Consider the following 22,272-nt stretch of genomic DNA (forward strand, 5'->3'; position numbering starts at 1 on the left):
TATTTTAAGTTTTTTTTTTCCTCCTATTCTTTTCCCTCTTTGGCCTTTATCTCAAAGTCTGTGTGGAGTGTCAAACAAATCAAACTTATCCAAACAAGAATGAATGAGACACCAAATTCTGTCTCAGTGATAAGAAGGGGTCATGAAAATCAGTATATATGTATATAAATAAATATCATATAATTCAATAAAGGAAATAATTAAATTAAACATGCATGCGCGTGTTGAGAGTCAATTCACATTACTATCCTAAAGTATAAGAAACTAATATAATAGAACACTTGGCGACAAAAAATGATCAACTGTCATAGCTTATATTATATGTAACACTTGTACATCACGTATCACTAGTAGTTTATCATCATGATCACAATATTATTATTATTATTGTTTTTTTTTTTATATGTATTACATTTACTATTTTAATGCATGAACTGCTGTCTCAGTAATTGGGATTGAATTAAGCATTTACCAAAAACAGGTTCAAGGTTACAGTGATAGATGGTGAATGCATAAATAAGTTGCTTAAGTTTGTGTTAAGCATGTCAACAATGTTTATCCAAAACAGTGGATTATGATTATTTATGAAACATCATGCATTATTTTGACTAATGACCAAACTTGACGGAGAAAACAAAGTACAAGTAATTAGGTAATGGAAGAAAATAGCACTTCATCTGAAAATAAATGTAAAAGAAAAATCACAAATAAAACAATTCTTTAGTAATTAATCCTAATAATTTTTTTGGACTGTGCCTAGTATTTAATCATGTAAATATTTCTTTCAAATAAGCTTAACTGTCAATTTCAAGCACCTTAATGTGTTGTAAAATTGATTTGAGCTAACACCTCAAGGTGATAAGCCTTTTTCCAACATGACTCTGTTTTGGAAAGCTATATATATCCATGAATAATTAATTATTGGTCCTATTAATTAGTCTACTGCTGTTCCTAATTAATCAGATTGAAGCTAAGGGGAAATCAAAACAGCGCAGATGTAATAGTTGGGATTCTATATTCCCTTAGTTACATAACCTTGTTCTGACAAAATCAATTTGACTAGTAATTACTATTACTAATGAGCTATAATTTTACAATTTCGTTCTGAATATTTTGGAGAAAAAAACTTTCTATATAAACATTTATATAGTGTATTATATGTAGATAAATTCATAAACAAGTAGTAGTGAATATCACTTTTGACCTCACATTATTTTAAAAATAATACGAAAAAAAAAACCCTCTTATTTTGCCATGTTATATATGTCACAAAATTATTGGTTCATTTTTAGATCGATGGCTCGAGTCTCGAAAATAATAAGATCCTAAGACTCATCTCAGTATATATCATATATATGAATCTAGTTATCATCATCATCATCATCATCATCATCATCATCATCATCATTATTATTATTATTATTATTATTATTATTCAATAAAAATGAGCATCTTAACTTGTATCTAATCCCGACTCTTGACCTAAAATTGCGTGAACAAGTCTTAAGACCTAAACACCAAAAAAGCATTATGTTTATCAATGCAAAACTATATATTAGACAAAATAATATTTTTGATTTGAGGTAGTTCATGATATTTAAGGGTTTTTAAAATAAGCATCTCCAACAACTAACGAACATTAATTTCATAGTTCACATACTACAAAAATCTTTCATGGCTTGATATTAAAAGTGGCCTTCTAAATATAATCTGTATATTGTTGTAATTATTAATAATGAAGAGGTAGTTGGCGGAATGAAAATGGTGGTTTTTTTTTCTGGTTAAACTATAATTCATGCATAAATAGCTAATAATGCTACCACCCTTTCATGAAAGTTAGTATCTTCATCCGAAGAATAAATTATTATTTTGATTTCTAAAAGATCCAACGTTTTATAATATGATTTTCAAAAAAGAAAAATAATATTATCGATTTTTAAAATAAACAGAAGTTGACAAAATACATAAAATATTAGAAGTCATAATAAAGTAAATATTTTGGATATATAAAATTTTGATGCAATTTTTTTAAAGTAGATTTGTTATATATTTATGCAATATTGTCATCTAAATCTAACCAAATAAATTCAATACCAATAAAAATCATTGTTATTAAAAAGAGTGTGATTATACACGCACACATTATTCTTTCAACTAAGTCATTTATGTTCACGCGCTTCTTTTTCTTCTCCTGCTCCTTCAATTCTTCTTTGTGTTTCTCTTCTTCTCCTTCTCCTGCTCCTTCTTCTTCTTTTGTTGCTACTGTTATTGCTGTTATTGCAATAGAAGGTGAGAAGAAAGAATTTTGAATTATGCAAGACGAGTCTAAATGCACCTTAATTCACTCATAAATAAACCAAAATTATATAATGATTGCGACATAATTAACTCAGAAATAAACCGAAATTATGTAACAATTGCGATACAATTCACTCATAAAACAAATCGAAATTTACCATAATGAGTGCGACACATTAACTCAGTTCTAAAACAAACACATAAACAAGATTGAATCATGAACAAAAACACATCCAAAATCAATTTTGGATCAGACAACGTCATTAATATATTTCTTCTTCTTTTTTATTTAATATTTTTTCCTTTTTCTTGATTTTATTCCTCTCAAGAGAGAAAATAAAAAATAATTTTGGAAAAATAAAATAAGAAGGTGAAGATGAAGAAGAAGAAGCAGTACAGGATGAGAAGAAAGAGGAGAAAGAGTTTTGAATTGTGCATGATAACGAGTCCAAATGTATCTTAATACACTCACAAATTAACCGAAATTATAAAATGATTGCGATACAATTAACTCAGAAATGAACCAAAATTACATAATGATTACGACACATAAACTCAGTTCGAAAACAAGCACACAAACAAGACTGAATCATGAACAAAAAAATATTCAAAATTAATTTTGGATCAAACAACATCATTAATATATTTTTCTTCTTTTTTGTTTGATATTTCTTCTCTTTTTCTTGATTTTATTCCTCTTAAGAGAGTGAAACAAGAAGAACTATAAAAAAATGAAAAAAGAAGGAGAAGATGAAGAAGAAAAAGATAAAAAGAAGAAGAAGAAGCAATAGAAGATGAGGAGAAATGAAGAGGAGAAAGAGTTTTAAATTGTGTAGGACAACGAGTTCAAATGCACCTTAATTCACTCAGAAATGAATCTAAATTATATAATGATTGCGACACAATTAATTAGAAATGAACCGAAATTATTACATAATGGATTGCGATACAATTAACTCAGAAATGAACCGAAATTACATAACAATTGCGACATAATTAACTCAGAATGAATCGAAATTACATAATGATTTCGACATATAAACTCAGTTCGAATATAAGCACACAAACAAGATTAAATCTGAATAAAAATACATCCAAAATTAATTTTGGATTAGACAACATCATCAACATGATAAAAATTCAATAATAACAATAACAATAACAATAACAATAACGATAATAACGATAACAACTATATGTATAAGAAGAAGACGACAATGGCGATAACGATGATGATCATGATGATGACGACGACGATAGAGAAGAAAGATAAAAATAAAGGAGGAGGAAAAATTCCAATGAGAAAACAAGAAGAAAGAGGAGGAAGAGACGGAGAAGAAGGAGGTGGTGGTGTTGGTGACGATAGTAATGAAAGTAAAAAATAATAAAAGAAAAGAGGAGGAGAAGAAGAAGGCGTAGTATCAAAGATCAAGAAGTAAAAAAAAGTGTATAATTCTAAATCACTTGGATAAACTTAAATGTTAAAATTGAGTAGATGTAAAGAATAGTTCTTTTTTAAGATTATATAAAAATAAGATCCTCTAATTTTTAAATTTAATAATTTTATATCAAATGAATCCTTTGGTAATTTTTATGTGAATGAAAAAATATTAGAAAAGAGTTAAAAAAGATTTCTTGATTTTTTGTATGAAGAAAAACCTAGAGAGCCCGTATTAATTCAACTAGCAAATCATGAACAATTAAAAATAAATAAACATAAAAAAAATCCAAAATTATAAATAAAAAAATATTCAAAATAATAATAAAAGATATTTAAAAGTAAAACAAAATAAATTTTGTTTAGAGTATAAAATTTAGAATTTAAGAGTTAGTTTTTAAAATTTAGATTTAGTATTTAAAATTTTTAAAAATTAAAATTAAAAATTAAAAATTATAATTTAGAACTTAATTAAGGTTTGAGGTGCTAATGGTGGCAGCGCGGGTGACTAATGGTATTCGAGGATGGTAGTGGATGAAATTATAGCGTTAGAAAGAAGAAGAAAAAAGTGAAAAAGAATAAAAGAAATAATTTTAAAAAAAATCTCCAATGAGTGAATTTATTTATTTGCTTGCTGGAATGAACTTATTGGTGATTGGCTTCATAATAGGTTTAATTGCAACAATTTTTTTTTTTCTATTCTAAAGATTCAAAGGCAAAAATAATAATTAAAAGATTAAAATATTTGTTGCGATAAGGATGGTAAGGTGGATATCCATTTATAATAGGCGATTTAGCATTTTTAAGAAAGAATATATTTAATATAGTTTAAAAAGGTCACCTTGTAAGTTAAGACTGGATTGATTACACATAACAGCAATAGAACATTCTTTTCTCTTTTTTTTTTACTATAATACTCTTTTCTTTATACACTGCCAATACTCCTCTCTCTCTAGTTATATTAAATAAATATATAAATCATTTTTATTATATTGAGATTATTATATTAACTAATATTAATATTATAGTCTTCTATTTATATTGCTTTATTTTATATTTATTTCCTTTTTTTATTTATTTATTTTACAATACGTTATCAATACGAGACTCTGATCAAATTTTAGGAAGACTCAGGTAATAAATTTTTATTATGTCAAATCTCTCTCATCTTGAATTTAATGCTCTTGATATATCTGGAAACAACTACTTATCATGGATACTAGATGATGTTGAAACCCATCTTGATTTAATAGATCTTGAAAATACTATTAATGCTAAAAATAATGCATCTCAGGAGGATAAAGTCAAAGCCATGATCTTCCTTCGTTGTTATCTTGACGAAGGATAGAAAAACGAATATCTCACATTGAAAGATCCCGCTGATTCTTGAAAAGACCTTGAAAAAAGGTATAATCATCAAAAGACAGTGATACTTTCTCAAACTCGATATGAATAGATGCACTTGCGTCAACAGGATTTTAAATCCATAAATGAATAAAATTCAGCAATGTTTCAAATCACCTCAGGAATGAAATTATATGGGAAAAAGATAACTAATAATGACATGTTAGAGAAAACTTTTTCGACATTCCATGCCTCGAATGTGCTCCTGTAGCAGTAATATCGAGAAAAATAATTTAAAAATATTATGAACTAATTTCTTACCTTCTTATTGCTAAACGCAACAATGAGTTGCTTTTAAAAAATTATGAAGTGCGCCCAGTTGGCGCCGCCCCATTTTCTGAAACAAATGCGATAAATCATAACCCCAAAAGAGGTAAATAGCAAGGTTTTAGTAACAAGAAAAATTATAAAAGGAAGAAAAATTATGTTCACAAGAAAGGATCTCACCAAAAGTGAGATAAAGAAAGAAACACCGGGCAAAATAATCAACAGAGGATAAATGTTTCCGTTGTGGTAGAAAGAGTCATTGGTCGCGTACCTGTCGTACCCCAAGGCACATAATTGATCTTTATCAAGCATCTTTGAAAAAGGACGACAAAAAAAAGGAGACGAATTTTGTTTCAAATGATGCTGAAAATTCCGTAAGTCATTATGATGTATCTGATTTCTTTGAGGATCCTGAAGGAAATATTGGTCATTTGATCAATGATGGAATAGTTTAATATGTGAGATTGTTAATTATTCATGTAAATAAATAATAAACTTTTTGTTAAGTTTTATTTTCTATGCATCTGAATTTCAAGTATGATGTATATAAATAATGTTTAATAAAATATTTACAAATTTCAAAATTACTAAATGTGTCAAGTTTTAAAATAATAATAATAATAAAATTTTAGTATCTGATACTATGTACAGTATTTCTTAGAAAAACAACCAAGAAAATAATTTTACTGTGCATATACTTCTACTCATTTTATTATTATTATTTGTCTTTGAAGAAAATGGCAAAGACATATAGTGAAGATGTTTGTCTTGCAAATAGTGCAAGTTCGCATACTATTCTCAAAAGTAATATATATTTTATTCATCTTGTGCCAAAAGAAGAATTTGTTAATACTATTATTGGCTCAGGCAATGTGATAGAAGGCTTCGAAAGAGTTATAATTTTGTTTCTTGGAGGAACAAAATTCATAATAAATAATGTATTATTGTCTACTAAGTCTCTAAGAAACTTATTGAGCTTCAAAGATATTCGCCGAAATGATATCATATTGAAACAATGAATGAGAAAAATCATGAGTACTTATGTATCACAACTCATGATTTAAATAAAAAGGTTATATTAGAAAAGTTACCCCCACTTTCATCTGAGTTATATTATACCAAGATTAGTGCAATTGAATCACGTGCCATTGTAAACCAGAAGTTTACTAACCTAAATGAATTCATAACTTGGCATAATCGATTGGGTCATTTGGGAACAACCATGATGCGGAGAATTATTGAAAACTCTCATGGACATTCACTAAAGAACCAAAAGATTCTTAAATCTAGTGAATTTTGTTGTGCCGCATATTCTCAAAGAAAGCTGGTTTTAAGGCCATCACCAGTAAAGATTGGATTTGAGTCCATTCCTATAAAGGATTTAAGGTGATATATGTAGACCTATTCATCCACTATGTAGATCTTTTAGATATTTTATGGTCCTAATAGACGCATCTTCGAGATGGTCACATGTGTGCTTATTGTCTTCTCGCAACCTGGCGTTTGCGAGATTACTTGCTCAAACTATTCATTTAAAAGCACAGTTTTCAAAAAATCCAATCAAAGCAATTTGCCTTGATAATGCTGGTAAATTTACTTTCCAAGCCTTTGATACTTATTGTATGGCTAATGGAATAAGCGTTGAACATCCAGTAGCTCATGTTCACACACAAAATGGGTTAGCAGAATCACTTATTAAACATCTTCAATTAATTGCTAGACCCTTACTTATGAGAACAAATCTCCCAACCTCGGTTTGAGGCATGCTATTTTATATGCCGCAGCACTTATTCTTTGAGACCAACAAGTTATCATTAGTTCTCTCCTATGCAATTAGCTTTTGTCCAACAGCCAAATGTTTCCCATTTAAGAATATTCCAGTGTGATATATGTTCTCATTGCACCACCTTCTCGCACCAAAATGGGACTCCAAAAAATTAGAGATATATGTTGGATATGATTCTCCCTCTATAGTGAGGTATCATGAGATACAAACTAGAGATGTATTTAAAGTTCGATTTGTGGATTGTCATTTTGATGAATCAAAATTTTTAACATTAGAAAAAGAGAATAAGCTTCCTGAAAAGGAACTTAATTGGAATGCATCATCCTTGATGCATTTAGATCCTCAATCAGGGCAATATGAACTAAAAGTTCAAAAGATTATACATTTGTAAAGAATAGCAAATAAATTGCCTAATGCATTTTCTAGTACAAAGAGAATAATCAAATCTTATATACCAGTGAAAAATGCCCCAATTAGAATTGATGTCCCAGTTGGACAAGTGACTACTGAAACAAATTTACGCCAGAAGCGTGGTAGACCTGTCAGTTTCAAAGATAAAAATCCTCGAAAAAGAAAATAGGTAAATATTATTCCTGTTGAAAAAGACATAAAGACATCTGTAGTTGTCCAAAACTCTGATATAATTTTAACGCTAAAAGACGTTCAGGTACCTGAAAATTGTGAAAATAATGAGATCTCGATAAATTATATCTTTACAAGAGAGAAATAGAATTGAAATAAGACAATTATTGATGAAATATTTGCATATAATGTGGCATTAAATATCATGCATGATGGTAAGGGTTTTGAGCCAATAACAGTCGAAGAATGTCAACAAAAGAATGATTGGCCAAAATGGGAAGAAGCTATGAAGGCTGAGTTAAACTTACTTGCAAATCGTGAAGTCTTTGGACCTGTAATCCGTACACCAGAAGATGTAAAACCTGTTGGATATAGATGGGTATTTATGAGAAAACGAAATGAGAAAAATGAAGTTGTACGCTACAAAGCTCGACTTGTGGCACAAGGTTTTTCACAAAGACCTGGTATAGATTATGAAGAAACATATTCCCCTGTAGTAGATGCAATAATATTGCGCCATTTGGTCATTTTATCCGCATACCATAAACTATATATGCATTTAATAGATGTGGTAACAGCCTACTTATACGGATAATTAAATCATGTCGCTGAAGGACTAAAGATATCTAAACCATCTCATGAATATTCACAGGGATTATACTCAGTCAAATTGCAAAGATTTTTATATGGTCTAAAGCAATCTGAACGAATGTGGTATAATCGTCTTACTGAGTATCTGGCCAAAAACAGATTTAAGAATGATGATATCTATCCATGTGTTTTTATAAAGAAATCTGCATTTGGATTCATTATAGTTATTACGTACGTTGATGATTTAAATATAATTGAAACTCCTGAAGAGATTCCAACAATTATAAAAACTTTAAAAGAAGAGTTTGAGATGAAAGATCTTGGAAAGACTAAATTTTGTCACGGCCTACAGATTGAGCATACAAAAAATGGAATTTTTATTCATCAAACAACATGCACAAAAACGATTTTGAAGAAATTTTATATGGATAAGTCACATCTATTAAGAACTCCAATGATCGTAAGGTCGTTGGGTGTGGAAAAGGATCAATTCCGTCTTAAATAAGAAAATAAAGATATCCTTGATCCTGAAGTGCCATATCTTAGTGCCATTGGAGCGCTAATATATCTTGCTAATAATACACGAGTGAGTGTGTGGGAATTTGGCTATCATCTCTATCGTCAAAGGCAAAATCGTGAGGCCTTGTGTGCCAAAGCGGACAATATCGTGCTAGCGGGTGGTCTGGGCTGTTACACAAGTCGCGAGTGTTTTTGGCTTATGAGTTTGATCTAATATATTCTGTCAACATGTGTTCTGATTGATCATAAGATAGCTCCAACTGTCCTATTTGAAGATAATACAGCATGCATTGCTCAACTTAAGGATGGATACATCAAAGGTGATAGAACTAAACATACTTTTCCCAAATTCTTCTTCACTCATGATCTTCAAAATCAAGGAACAATTGATATCCAACAGATTCGCTCAAGCGATTATTTGGCAAACTTATTTACAAAGTTACTCTCAAAATCCTCCTTTGAAAAATTGGCACATCAAATTAGGATGCGCCGATTTCGAGATATTAAATGTTGTCGACAAGAGGAGGAGACTATACTCTTTTTTTCTTGATCAGGTTTTTTTCCATTGGTTTTTTTTTACAAGGTTTTTAATGAGGCAGTCTCTATCACAAAGGATATTGTACTCTTTTTCTTTCACCAAAATTTTTTTCCTATTGGATTTTTCTTTAATAAGGTTTTAACGAGGCATAATGCTAAATAGACATCTAAGGAAGAGTGTTCTGATAAGGATGGCAAAGTGGATGCCCATTTATGATGAGGGGTTCAGCATTCTCAAAAAATAATGTATTTAATAGAGTTTAAAAAGATAATCCTGTGTACATATATAAATAGTAGATTAAACCTCCGTTGATTACACACAACAGTAATAAAACATTTTTTTCTCTTTCTTTTACTATAATACTCTTTTTTTATACACTGCCAATACTCCATTCTTTCTTTACGTTATATTAAATAGAACTCCCGACACTTGCTTAAGCAGACAAGTGAGCTGACCACTCGACCAACCCAAGTTGATTACAATAATATTTATTATTTTGATGATTTGATCTATCTCAGGTTAGTCTATTATATCTAGCCCAAAAACAAAGGAAAAAAAAAGGAACATTGAGAAGAAAAGTGATCCCCAAAGAGGAACTGCGATGTTTTGTTTAATTTGCTTCTCATCATCACTTCTCATAGTGTAAATTATATAAATCATTATTTATTGTATAAACTGAGGAATATATAAAAATTTAAAAGTAATTAGTTTCATGTAAAACGGATAAATAAAAATCGTGTGACGATAATTTAATTAAATCTATTAAATTATTTAATAATTTTTATTTATTAATTTCACATAAAATTAATGTAATTCAGTTTCTATCTAAACGAACATTTATATATACTCTCGATCTTTGAGTTTATAGTCACTAATCTATATTGTAGCTATAGCGTAAGTTTTTCTAATATCAACTAATAAGGGTATATTTTCTTTGGGGGATCGAAAACAGGCTGGGAAATTGTATAAACAAACTTCATTTTCACGTGTAAAGTTCCGTTAAATTTATCTATATACCATTTTTAACCTTGTTTTACTCAACTTTTTATTTTATTGTTAATAATAAATAAATTAATAATTTTTAAATTTTGTTTTATAATCTTAATTTAAGTAGTGAAAAGGTAATTCTTTTTTAGATATCTTAAAATTTTAATTGCAGTTTTAAAAATAAAAATAAAAAATATATAAAATATCAGGAATAAAATAAAATACAAAAATAAAAAAATAAAACATAACAAATAGTATATATGAAACACTATAAACAATAAAACAAACATAACAATGGTTGCTAACTATAAAAAATATATTAACAAACACATTTAGAATCAATTCTTAATCCCGTGATTCGAGGGATAAATGTTACAAATAAAATTAAAAAATAGCTAACTTAACGATTTTCATCTCTTCTTAATTAAAGACAATGCCTCTAACTCTATCTAATTTTTTTTAATTTTTTATGATATCTTTTATTTTGACATACTAAATTATTAATCTGTCACGAATTAAAATTTGAAAAGTGTTCAGGGATTAGCAGTTTTTTTATTTATAGCCATTAAGTAATCACCAATGATATTTTTAATAGTGTAAAATTTTATCTAATAATATGAGATTACTTATTTTTGTTTTACTAGTTACATGCTAATCAAAATTTAATAAAATTACTGACTCTTAAATTTTTTTTTTTAAATTCTATTTGCAAATAAATTTATTATTAACTAATAAATTAATTATTATATACATAAAATAGAATTTAAATTTTTAATATTTATTTAATAAAGATAAAAATTAGTATTAGAGAAAGGAGACAATAGTTATATATTATATGTTAGTCTTTATCATTAAAATACTCTAATTTTATTCATTGATAAATTAATTATTAGACCTGTTACTTAAATTCTGGTTCACCACAATAATTTTGAAATCGGATTCTACTAAAAAAGATAAGCTCTTCAAAAATCTCTTCAATCTTAACCACTAAACTCTCATAAATTGGAGCACTATCAAAAAATTTCATAAAAAACAATAACAAATGATACGGATAATTATCATACATAAACTTAATATAAATGAGTGACCAATAAAATCACAGATACGTAATTATTCTATTTGAGCATTAGAATTTTTTTTAAATGTTCAATACCGTTCTTCTATAAAAAGACGACGTTCCATTCTCTTATTTTAAGAAAAACTGATTCAAACACGAGCTATATCTCAGAAAAATTTATTCAGGAACAAGACCAATCCAATTTAATTAACTTGGTCTAATTAATCATTTGATAAAGTCTATAATTTCTAACCAATTTGAAGTTGGTTAAGTGGTCAGCTTATTCGTTCATTTAAACAAATATTGAGATTTGTTTTGTATATGTAATAATTTATTAACTAGTGGCATACTCTTAAATAAAACTCAGATCCTGACGGATTAATCTTTAACCCACTGAGTTAAAAGATGCCGTGAAAAACCAAAAAAAAAGTCCGCAATTCCTTCTGATATACTCTGAAAACCAATAAGGGACAATTTAATTAATTAATTAGTTAATTCATATGCAATGTATATGCACCGCTTCCATAATTTTCCATTAGTCGTGGACTTATCCAAAAGTTTTGGTGTCTCTTTCACTCTGGCCATGTGATGACGTCATATTCATCAATATGTACCATCAGAAACAATGGTATCACTCCCAAACTACGAGTCTATAGCATTTGGTATTGTGGGATCTGCACAAAACAATGTGCGGTGCTTCAATGAAAGCATTCACAGACAATTATTGTAAACCGAACTTCACTCCTATCGGAAGTAATCAACCATGCATCACCCCAAAGAGAAAACCTCCATTAAAGAAACCATATGGGTCCACCTACCCCATAAAAAGACAAAATTAGGTTTTGTTGTTATTAGTTGCAAGCAAGTCATTTTTTTCTTTTTCTTTTTTTTTTCTAAAAAATGACATTTGCATATAAATATTTTTATATATAATAAGTGATTTTGATGATGAAGATCTCTTTAAATTTGGGAGAAAATATTTTAGAAGAGATTTTTTATTTGTAAAAATATTTTTAAATTAAAAAATCAAATTTATTTAAAAAAAGAGAGATATCTTATTATATTACAGCATATTTTTATAGTTTTAGAAACACAACAAATTCATATTTATTTCTATTTTTATTTATTAAAATTATTTATAATCGAATAGTGTATCTCTTTTTAATTTATAATTTAACATAAAATTCATGTTTTTCGTACGATTATAAATATCATTTGACTATTTTTATGAATAAAATGCTTTCCTCTGTTTAAACAAATATATATACTTTTTATTTTGTTATGGATTTTATATGAAAAATTGATTTAATAAGTAATTTTTTATATATATTGGCTTATTTTATATGGTCTTCACATTTTTAATGTATTTTATTGACTGAAATTCAATAGAAATTTAATTCATACACATATTTAGGCAACTATATATATATATTGCTCTGTTATTTTCTTTTACGTATCTTGGTATTTTTTTCATTTGAGAAAATAAAGACAAAACGTGGGATCCCGTTAGGGAGACAATAGACTATTAGTTTAATTTTTGGATTCACGCTTTAATATCATGTCATGATACCACTCATCCCAAAAGCTTTAGCTGATGGAAAAATGTAACACTAATAATTATATCTCTAATACTTCATAAACCTCCATTATACACATTATATAAATATTTTATTGGCTCCTCGTACTTTTTTCAAAAAACGTGTGTTAATGCATGTAACTAATCAGAATTAATGAAAGTTAAAATAGCAATAATGATAATAATAATAACACGTGGCTACACGATCCAAAAATCCAAACCACCTGTAATAATAAAACAACAGGCTCTATGGTTTTCCACCAAAAGTGCCAGTTAAGTCACTCTTTATTATCTCTATATAAACTGGTACTTACTCAAAGTTTTCTGAGTCACTCATATCATTGATAACAGTTTCAACTACTTTTCAAGCACCAAAAATGTGTCGTGGAGTTATGGCTGTTGCATCCACCACTGTTGGAGTGATGGAGGTGCTGAAGGATCAAGGCTATTGCAGGTGGAACACCACCATGAAATCAGTAGCCCAAGGTGCCAAGAACCATGTCAAGTCATCACAACACATGGCTGCTAATAATAGCAACAATAACAACATGTCTCATCAATCTTCTTCTTCTTCTTCCATGATTGCTAATAATAACAAGTTAAGAGATGAGATTGATGAGATTGAACACATGAAGAAGGCTGAGGAGTCTCTTAGAACCGTCATGTATTTGAGCACGTGGGGTCCTAACAGTTAGTTTTAAAGGTTGAAACTATATATATATATATGGCTGAGGGGGCTCATAACAGTATAATAAGATTATGTGTTACTCTTAGCTTGGATGTAAGTTGAATGTGATATGATGAATGAGTATAAATTTGCTATGGCAATAATTTGTAACATTTTCAATTCATGCTTTATTAGTCATTTCTACTGCTACTATGCTTAATTATTGAATGATGAACTTAAGTACTCCCGTCAAAGATAGAGTGTTATTAGATGCAGAATAGATTGCTCATTTTCCTTATTATTATTGTTTCCTGAAAATATAACATAAAAGATCTAACATATAGCTTGTGGAACCATTGTTGGAGTAATAATTTGATTAACTTATATAAATCAAATCACTTTTATATTTTGAACTTATATTAATTAAATGCCAATATTGATTAGTCGATTATTTATGCTTAAATGATTTTAATGTACTTTATATGTATTGTTGTTATTGAGCATATTGATTAAATGATTTTGGGTAACTTTTGTTTTATTTATATCATCATTAAAATGGATGGTTTTAGCTCATGCATTTTGATTGACATAAGGAGAGATCTCTTAACCTAATCCTATGTATATAGACAACTATCACACCATTGAGATCTGAGAGACACAATACTCATTTGGCTAATATTCTTGGAAATTAGAAGAACTCTTTTTCCCTCTTTGGCCATATTCAAAGGACCAACCGACCAAGCAAGAATGAGAATTAAATTAACTCAGTTGTTTAAACCTAAACTTGTTTTTGTAAATTTATGTTCGCAATTCATAAATGGGATTTCACTTTAAAATTCAATAAAGTGGTATCAAGGTTACGTTCTTTTAATTTTTTATTTAGGATGTTTATATCAGAGTCATATTGCAAGAATTTGGTGATTTAAGAATTCGTTTGCAGAACTTCTGGATAGATATTTTACATTTGAACAAAATTCTTTTCAGTTAAATTTTTTTTTTTAGTTGTTCTGGAACAATTATAAACTCTAAAAAAACAAAAACCTGATTTTGTTTCTGGTGTCAACATGCTAGGGGTGGTCCTGTTCATGGGATCAAATTATGTTCTAAAAGAAAATATCGAAATTACATCAATCTCATAAGTATAATACAAATCCTACCAATAGAATCACTTTTTCCTAGAAATACGAAACATTAAGTTATACTTTAGTTTTGGATGTTTATATTATAACAAATATTATTGTATTTGAAAAAAAAAAATACAGAGTGCATTGTTTTTTGAATTTTAAATTCTTAGTCCTAGTTTTAAATTCTCAATGTTAAATCCTAAATTTTAAATTCTAAAATTTAAATTTAAATATTATATAAATATAATACATATAAAATTAAAATTTGTTTAATTAACAAAGATGATACATTGATACTACTCTTTACTTAATAAAAACTGGACGAAACTAATACTATAGGGTCATATGATACATACTGCAAGATTTGGTGGTTTAAGAATTTGTTTGTGTTTGTATAAATCCTAAGAATTTGGATTATATTCAATATAATCGAAAATATTAGGAATGTCCTCCCCATCAAAATCCTTAATTTACCTCAGCTTTGCTGCCAAGCAAATTTTATTGGTAAATTTAACTGAGGTTCTTTTTTTGGGCCATGAACCGAGGGTTGAATATGGTTATACGTCAAATTTCCACAAGGCTATTTTGATGTGAAGCCCAATGCAACCAATTGCGTGTGACAGGCCCATTCTGGCCCAAAATTCTCTAATTTTCTCACCATAATTAAATTCTAATTAAACGATGAAATTATCTTTTAATTTGTGTTTTATTAATAATATGATTCTTAAAGTTTTCAATCTCTTCACTGTATTTGCTGAAGCCGAAAAACAATGTGCGGTGCCGCACAAAACAAAAGCCTACTCGGCAACTCATCATATATCAGAAATAATGAAATACATCATCTCCATCAATAAAAATGCTTTATATACTCAAAAAGGAAAAGGGAGTTTCACAAAAGAAAAGAAACCAAGATATAACTCATTGGGTCCACACCCTCCACTATTACTAAAAACAAAAATAGGTTTCGTTTTTCGCAAATTATTTTTCGTACATTATCTTCATATTTTTCTTTTTGAGAAAATTAAAATAGAGACAAAGAATGTGTGTTAAGATATCTGTACCATCCACAGTACACACATAAATAAACAAAATAATATAATAAAAAATTATAAATAGAGATAGAAATAAAAATAAGAAAACATGTGGCTATCGACAACATTCAAACCACCTGTAATAAAACAACAGGCTCTGGTTTTCCTCAAAAATCGAAGTGTTATTCTCTATATAAAGCAGTTATTGTTGTTGAAAGTATTCTCAATCATAGCAACGTTTTCTACCATTGATAACATAGTTTCAACTACTACTTAAACACCGAAATGTGTCGCGGAGTTATGGCTGTTGCATCCACCACTATTGGAGTGGTGGAGGTGCTGAAGGATCAAGGGTATTGCAGGTGGAACACCACCATGAAATCATTAGCTCAAGGTGCCAAGAACCACGTGAAATCAGCACAACAGAAGGCTAATAGCAACAAGAAGAAGATGCCTCAGCAATCTTCTTCTGCTTCCTCAGTGATTGCCAATAAGCTGAGAGATGAAATTGATGACATTGAGCACTTCAAGAAGGCTGAGGAGTCTCTTAGAACTGTCATGTACTTGAGCACTTGGGGTCCTAATACTTAGTCTTATTAATGTTTACAACATGTTACAACTCTCTCCCTTATTAAATAATTGTTTATCTGAAGAGGTTTTAGATACATAATTTTAATAATGGAGAGAATATATAGCTGAGTGCTTATAAGTTATAACAGCACTCAGCATCACTGGTTAAGGAATAAAATTCTGCATGGTTTATGATATGTACTTTTTGTTTATGGTGTTTTGTTGGTTGAGTTATGTTTTTACTTTTAGCATGGATGTGAGTTGCTTTGAATAAGTATAAATTTGCTATCTCAGTTGGGAAGAGTTTTTCTTATGCTTTAATTTGTTGTTACTACTTACTACTATACTATTATTAAACTTTACTCTCTATTGAATTAACCACCTTCAGAAGCCCTTGAAGAAGTTTAAAATTCAAAACTCTTTTTGTTCCATAACCTTAAGCACACCCTTTTCAAGGAGTGCTATAAGGTAATGAACTTCAAATATTTAAATTATAAAAGGATATTAGGTGTTTCCCTTCATGCAGTGTTAGTCCTATCAGAACATTAGTTTTGTGAATAGTAACCAAACGTGTATTAATGCACGCAAATCAACTAATTAATTATGTAAAAGTGTAGTATATTTTGCCAAAACTCTCCCAAAGAAATTTTGATATCATTATTTGGAGAGTTGTAATCCCTTCTCAAAAGAGTGTAATATCAGCAATAAATACTAACAGGTACAGGAGTATCTTAGCTTCGTTTGGTAAGTAATCATAAAATATGTTATGGATAAAGAGAATAGTTTAATTAAATTATTACTTATACTACATTTCATTTGGATTGTTACTGATGATGCATAAATTTCGAGAAATCTAATCTTTGGAATCCATGTAATAATGCAAGTATCGTTTAGTAGGTAATAGGAGAATGCGTGAACATCATATATCAAAATAAAAGTCAAAGCTGATATAATATTATGTTGAAATAATGTTATGATTATCATACGTAAATAAGATTATTAGAAAAATTATTTTAATTATCCAATTGAAATCTTATGTAGCCATATCTCTTATCCACACACTCATGTTCACATTAGAGTCGTATGTGATGATAAGCTAAAAGTACTAATGTCGGCATCACCGAATTAATGAGCTTGCTATACATATTAATCTTCGTCTGCATCGTTCCTTTCTTTGAATCGAAGTAATTTGAGCTCCCAAGTATTGTAGCATATAAGTGATATTGTCAGTCTTACTAACAAAAACCACGGGCGAAGTTATTGTAGGATAGAAGATAGAGAACTCAAACGCTCCCAAGAAACATTACCATTATATTTTGTCCCTTTCAAGGACTAATGAGCCATGGCAACTTCAACTAGCTAGTGTGGAGTGTGGACCCTGTGGTCCTACCTAGTCCTACTGCACCCACTTCTATTTTTGAGCGCACATGCAGTATTCAATTTAGTCTCGAATATGAAGTATTACTAAATTTATACTTAGAATCCACCAGCTAGAATTTGCAAACTTATGTACTATGATAATAGGGCATTTGCTTAAATTTTTCATGGGGCTCTTTACGTTGCATCCCCCTTTGAAAACTGGTATCTAGACAGATGCACACTGCAACTTCACTCAGTGACACTTTGGTGACATTTCACTTGATCATAGTCAACCCATTGGCTGACTAGAATCCTCCACTGTTCAAAACCTTTCGGATGTAGAGCTTAAGAGAAAACCACATCTAAAAAACTATCTAAGTATAAGAATCTAAGGCTGTGGTCTTCACGATGTGAGGCTCATTATATGACATTTTGTAACAATCATAAAAACTCAACCATACCACAATTTTTTGCCAAAATAACAAAATAACCCAGAAACACCGGAGCACTAACTAAAACAAGAAATTTGAATAAGAGTTTGTAAAATAATAACAGGTAAGTGGATCCATGATTTAGACTTAAGCATGTTCTAAGCAAAACTAATTTCTCTAACAAAATTGTCTTCGCATAAAAAAAACTGTGACTTGTGAGGATCATTTACTTCTTGTCTTCCTTTTCTGCTTCAGCAGCCTTCTTGAGTCTAGCACCATAATGCTTCTTGTTTGTGCGTTCAAGACGGAGCTTGTAGTAAGCCTTAAATGCCTTCATTTCATCTGTAACCTTAACAAGCTCAACAGATGGTTTCTCCCTCAAAATGGGCATGTACGAGCCCTGCACTTGGGTTGCATTTGCTAGTTCCTCGGCAGTAGAATCACCAGCCTACAGTATATAGATCATATCAATTTCCAACACATTTTGCAAAATTGAAATAAAAACTGAAGACCAAACCGCTCCCTTCGTAAAAAATAGATAGTTTAAAAGTTTGTATTACCTTGACCTTCTTTGCACGCCTTGGGAACACAACTAACTTTGCCTTGTATGTTTTCAGCCTCTGCACATTAGCCTGCATACTTTCTAATGAACGATTCTTGCGACGGTGATCAACGCCAATGCCTATGGTTGGAGCGAGCTTTTTGGGAATACCAGCAGCCTATGATGATGTATTATGTAACATAATATCAATACTGATGACTTAGGAGCAAGAATTTTCAAATTCTTACATAGTACAACATGACAGAATCTTCATCCTAAGAATCTAAAGAAAATCAGGCAATATTGATTCAATAACTGCAATTCATAATAAGAACGGTCCCAGAAACCATATTTTTTATGATCAATGTTCAACAAACCATGACTCAGTAACGCATAGATTAAGTGCACTAACAGTGCAATCATCTTCCTCTCCGCAACATCAGTATTCCAAATGAATCAATCATATTTTGCAAGCAAGAAAAAAAATATTTGCAGAACACAATCAGCCTATGATGATGTATAACAAGATTAAGTAACATAATATCAACAGTGATGGATTAGGAGCAAGAATTTTCAAATTTTTACAGAGTACAACATGCCAGAAGCTTCATCCTAAGAATCTAAACAAGAATCATGCAAGATTGATTCAATAACTGCAATTCATAATAACAACGGTCCCTGAAACCATATATTCTAGAGTCAATGTTCAAAAAACCATGAGTCAGTAAAGCATAGATTAAGTTCCGCTAACAATGCAATCATCTTCCTCTCCGCAACATCACTTCCTACACTGGCTACTGTACCTTGAGTTCTTCAAGAGAAAATCCTTTGCCAGCTCTGACTTTCATGTTGTATTTCAAGGTTTGGCCATGAACAATTGGCCTGAGAGATCCAGCAGTAGGCCTGGGGAAGATCTTAACAGCTTTCTCCTGGCGCGCTGCGAAACAAATAGAATCAACATTTGAAGGAATCAAATTCGAAGAAACTAATTAACCAGCATGAAACTTAGCCAAATCTATTGGTAATCCAAAAATGAAATCTGAATTGAATTACCTAAGCGTCTTCTGGTCTTCCTAGCTGGTTGATTGAACCAGGTCTTGACGTAGTTCTGCCAATGCTTACGGAAGTGTCCATTAGGGATAACATTGTTGTGCTTCACCATCGCTTAATTGCCTAAATTACAATACAAATTCGCCAAATTATATAAAACTGTTCACAAAACACTTCAAAGCTTATATATTAGATTAGCAAGTGTTCGTACCAGAAAATGTGCTCCTGCTGCGGCCGAGAGAGAGAGCTCCTGCGCCGCCGAGCCCTGTAACTGTCTTCTCTCCTCTTCTCGGTTTTGTGAGCTCTTCTTTTTGCGGATCGGAGTTGGAGTTTATTTTTTATCAACTCTGTTTGTGGATTTAGGGTTTGGGTTTGGGTTTTAGTTTTAGATTTGGATCCAATGGAAAATGGATCTGGATTTGGAATTGAGTTGTAACTTCTCTTTCAATTTATGACATTTGGGTTTATTATATTTTTGGAAAAATTTGGGTTATTGAAAGTTGAAACATAGAAAATTGATGGAACATAAAAAAATAAAAAATCATAGAAGATTACTAAAGAAAAAATAATCATAGAAAATTAACTTATGGATTTTGATATATGTTTATAAAATTATTAAGTATATGCAAAAATCAGCTATTATATATTATAAGTTTAATTTTGGTACATTGACAATATAAAATATTTTATATATAAAATTTTATATATTCTTTTGGATAATCATTTATATAATTAATATAAAAAAAATTATTTTGTTATCATTAGATACATGTGTAAAACTATTTTGTACTAAAAGTGTATCAAAATTAAATTAATGTAATATTTGTATATAAATATATTATTTTATAGATTTATAATATATTTTGTGTTTTCATATACATTTTATATAAATAACTAAGTTTTTTTATACACTACAATAGTTGTATTTTCTAAACCAAAAATAATATTAAATTTTTTTTTTTACCAAAAATAGGAGACTCGAACCTACAACCTCTTAATTGAATATAGAAAGACTATATTATTTAAACTATTAGTCATTGGCCAAAAAAAAATATTTTGTTAGAAAATATTGAATAATGTTAAAAAATGAGAAAATTTTATTATCTTTTATCAGTTAATAAAATTAATTACTAAAATTAATTATTATATATTTATATATAAATATATGTGTAATTTAATTTATTTTTAATATATATTTTATATTTTATTATATCTTTTATCCTAATACCTGATTTTAATTGCCGAATTCAGGGTTCATTTACCATAGTTGTTTCCAAACAAGCTTCATAAGTATTCATATTTTATTAAGTAAGACAATGAACTTATCTACTTCTTGTTATATCGTGAATTTTTATAGTGAACTTTTTTTAATTATATCTACACTTTTTTGTTTTATATTGATTTGTTCATTTTTTTTTCTAGTTACTATGCACTTCTCTAGAGTGGTCCATTAATTTAATTTAATTATAAAACAAGTAATGCTAAATTCAATCTTTGGCCCTTTGTAGGTCCCAATTCATATTATTCTGAATAAAAAATTGCCGTGACACATCAGGAATTAGGATAAGGAACCACAAAGCAGGAGTGTAATATAATTTTTTATTATCTTTTATGCGAATCTCACAAGCAAAGTGGTTGTTATTTAACTCCAAAGGGTGTTTATGGCCGTGTGAAATCGAGTTTGATGTGATTTAGATCTGATTTGAATATATACTGAATCTATTTATATAAAATTTATATATTTTTGGGTTACAATTATAGCGAATAAAAATCATATGAAAATTTGGCTATTAATATTACATTACTTTGATATCTTTTTATAAGCTAGCATGTGAAAATATCCAAATTTTTAAGATTTTAACCATTATTTGACATAATAAAATTCACTTAGAAAAATATTACAAGAAACAACTCTTCTCTAAAATTAAAGCATAATCATAATCAATAATAATATTGTTTAATAATACTAAATATTTAAATCAATACAAATAACATAATATTATGCATTAATTAGTCTAAAATCTTATGCATTTTAAACATAAAATATTAACTTATAGTCTTATAATAACTAATAATACAAAATATTAAGGTTTACAATACTTAAATTTCACATAAGAATAGTCATCATCCATCACTAATAACACAAAATATTAATTATGTATGATGACCGGGTCACCGGACCAATTTCGAGTGACTCGAGCCATGGCTCAGATCCAACCCAAAATAATGACCAGATATATTTTTTTTAAGACATTTACCCGGTCCTAGACCCAGTAAAATCACACCAAATTAATCCATAAAATGTTCGAAACCGAATCGAATCTTCGGGCCTGTCGGACCCCTACTCCAAACTAGAGTTAACACATCTAGTCATCTTCAACTGAAAACTTCCCATAAAAAAAACATCAAAATCTGACAAAGAAAAATCATTTTCCAGTTTTATCCTCAAGCCAAAA

The 22,272-nt window shown here is 29.2% G+C and overlaps 3 protein-coding genes across 3 annotated transcripts; 2 read left to right on the top strand and 1 right to left on the bottom strand.

Annotated features, from left to right (window-relative positions):
* The first annotated feature begins 13,384 nt into the window (after window positions 1–13,384).
* On the top strand, window positions 13,385–13,894 carry LOC107462190 (uncharacterized). Its single transcript, XM_016080755.3, has one exon. The coding sequence runs from the start codon at window positions 13,421–13,423 to the stop codon at window positions 13,736–13,738; it is 318 nt and encodes a 105-aa protein (XP_015936241.1). The 5' UTR covers window positions 13,385–13,420; the 3' UTR covers window positions 13,739–13,894.
* Window positions 13,895–16,015: 2,121 nt separating this feature from the next.
* On the top strand, window positions 16,016–16,748 carry LOC107462165 (uncharacterized). Its single transcript, XM_016080730.3, has one exon. The coding sequence runs from the start codon at window positions 16,151–16,153 to the stop codon at window positions 16,454–16,456; it is 306 nt and encodes a 101-aa protein (XP_015936216.1). The 5' UTR covers window positions 16,016–16,150; the 3' UTR covers window positions 16,457–16,748.
* Window positions 16,749–18,303: 1,555 nt separating this feature from the next.
* On the bottom strand, window positions 18,304–20,255 carry LOC107462175 (60S ribosomal protein L13-1). The gene is made up of 5 exons (XM_016080738.3): window positions 20,028–20,255; window positions 19,820–19,939; window positions 19,570–19,703; window positions 18,786–18,944; window positions 18,304–18,673 (listed from the first exon to the last, which is right to left on the bottom strand). Exons 2-5 carry the CDS (start codon window positions 19,926–19,928, stop codon window positions 18,452–18,454), a joined length of 624 nt encoding a protein of 207 aa, XP_015936224.1. The 5' UTR covers window positions 19,929–19,939; window positions 20,028–20,255; the 3' UTR covers window positions 18,304–18,451.
* Window positions 20,256–22,272: the final 2,017 nt, after the last annotated feature.

This window comes from Arachis duranensis, chromosome 8, assembly GCF_000817695.3.
Source record: "Arachis duranensis cultivar V14167 chromosome 8, aradu.V14167.gnm2.J7QH, whole genome shotgun sequence".
NCBI classification, from domain to species: domain Eukaryota; kingdom Viridiplantae; phylum Streptophyta; class Magnoliopsida; order Fabales; family Fabaceae; genus Arachis; species Arachis duranensis.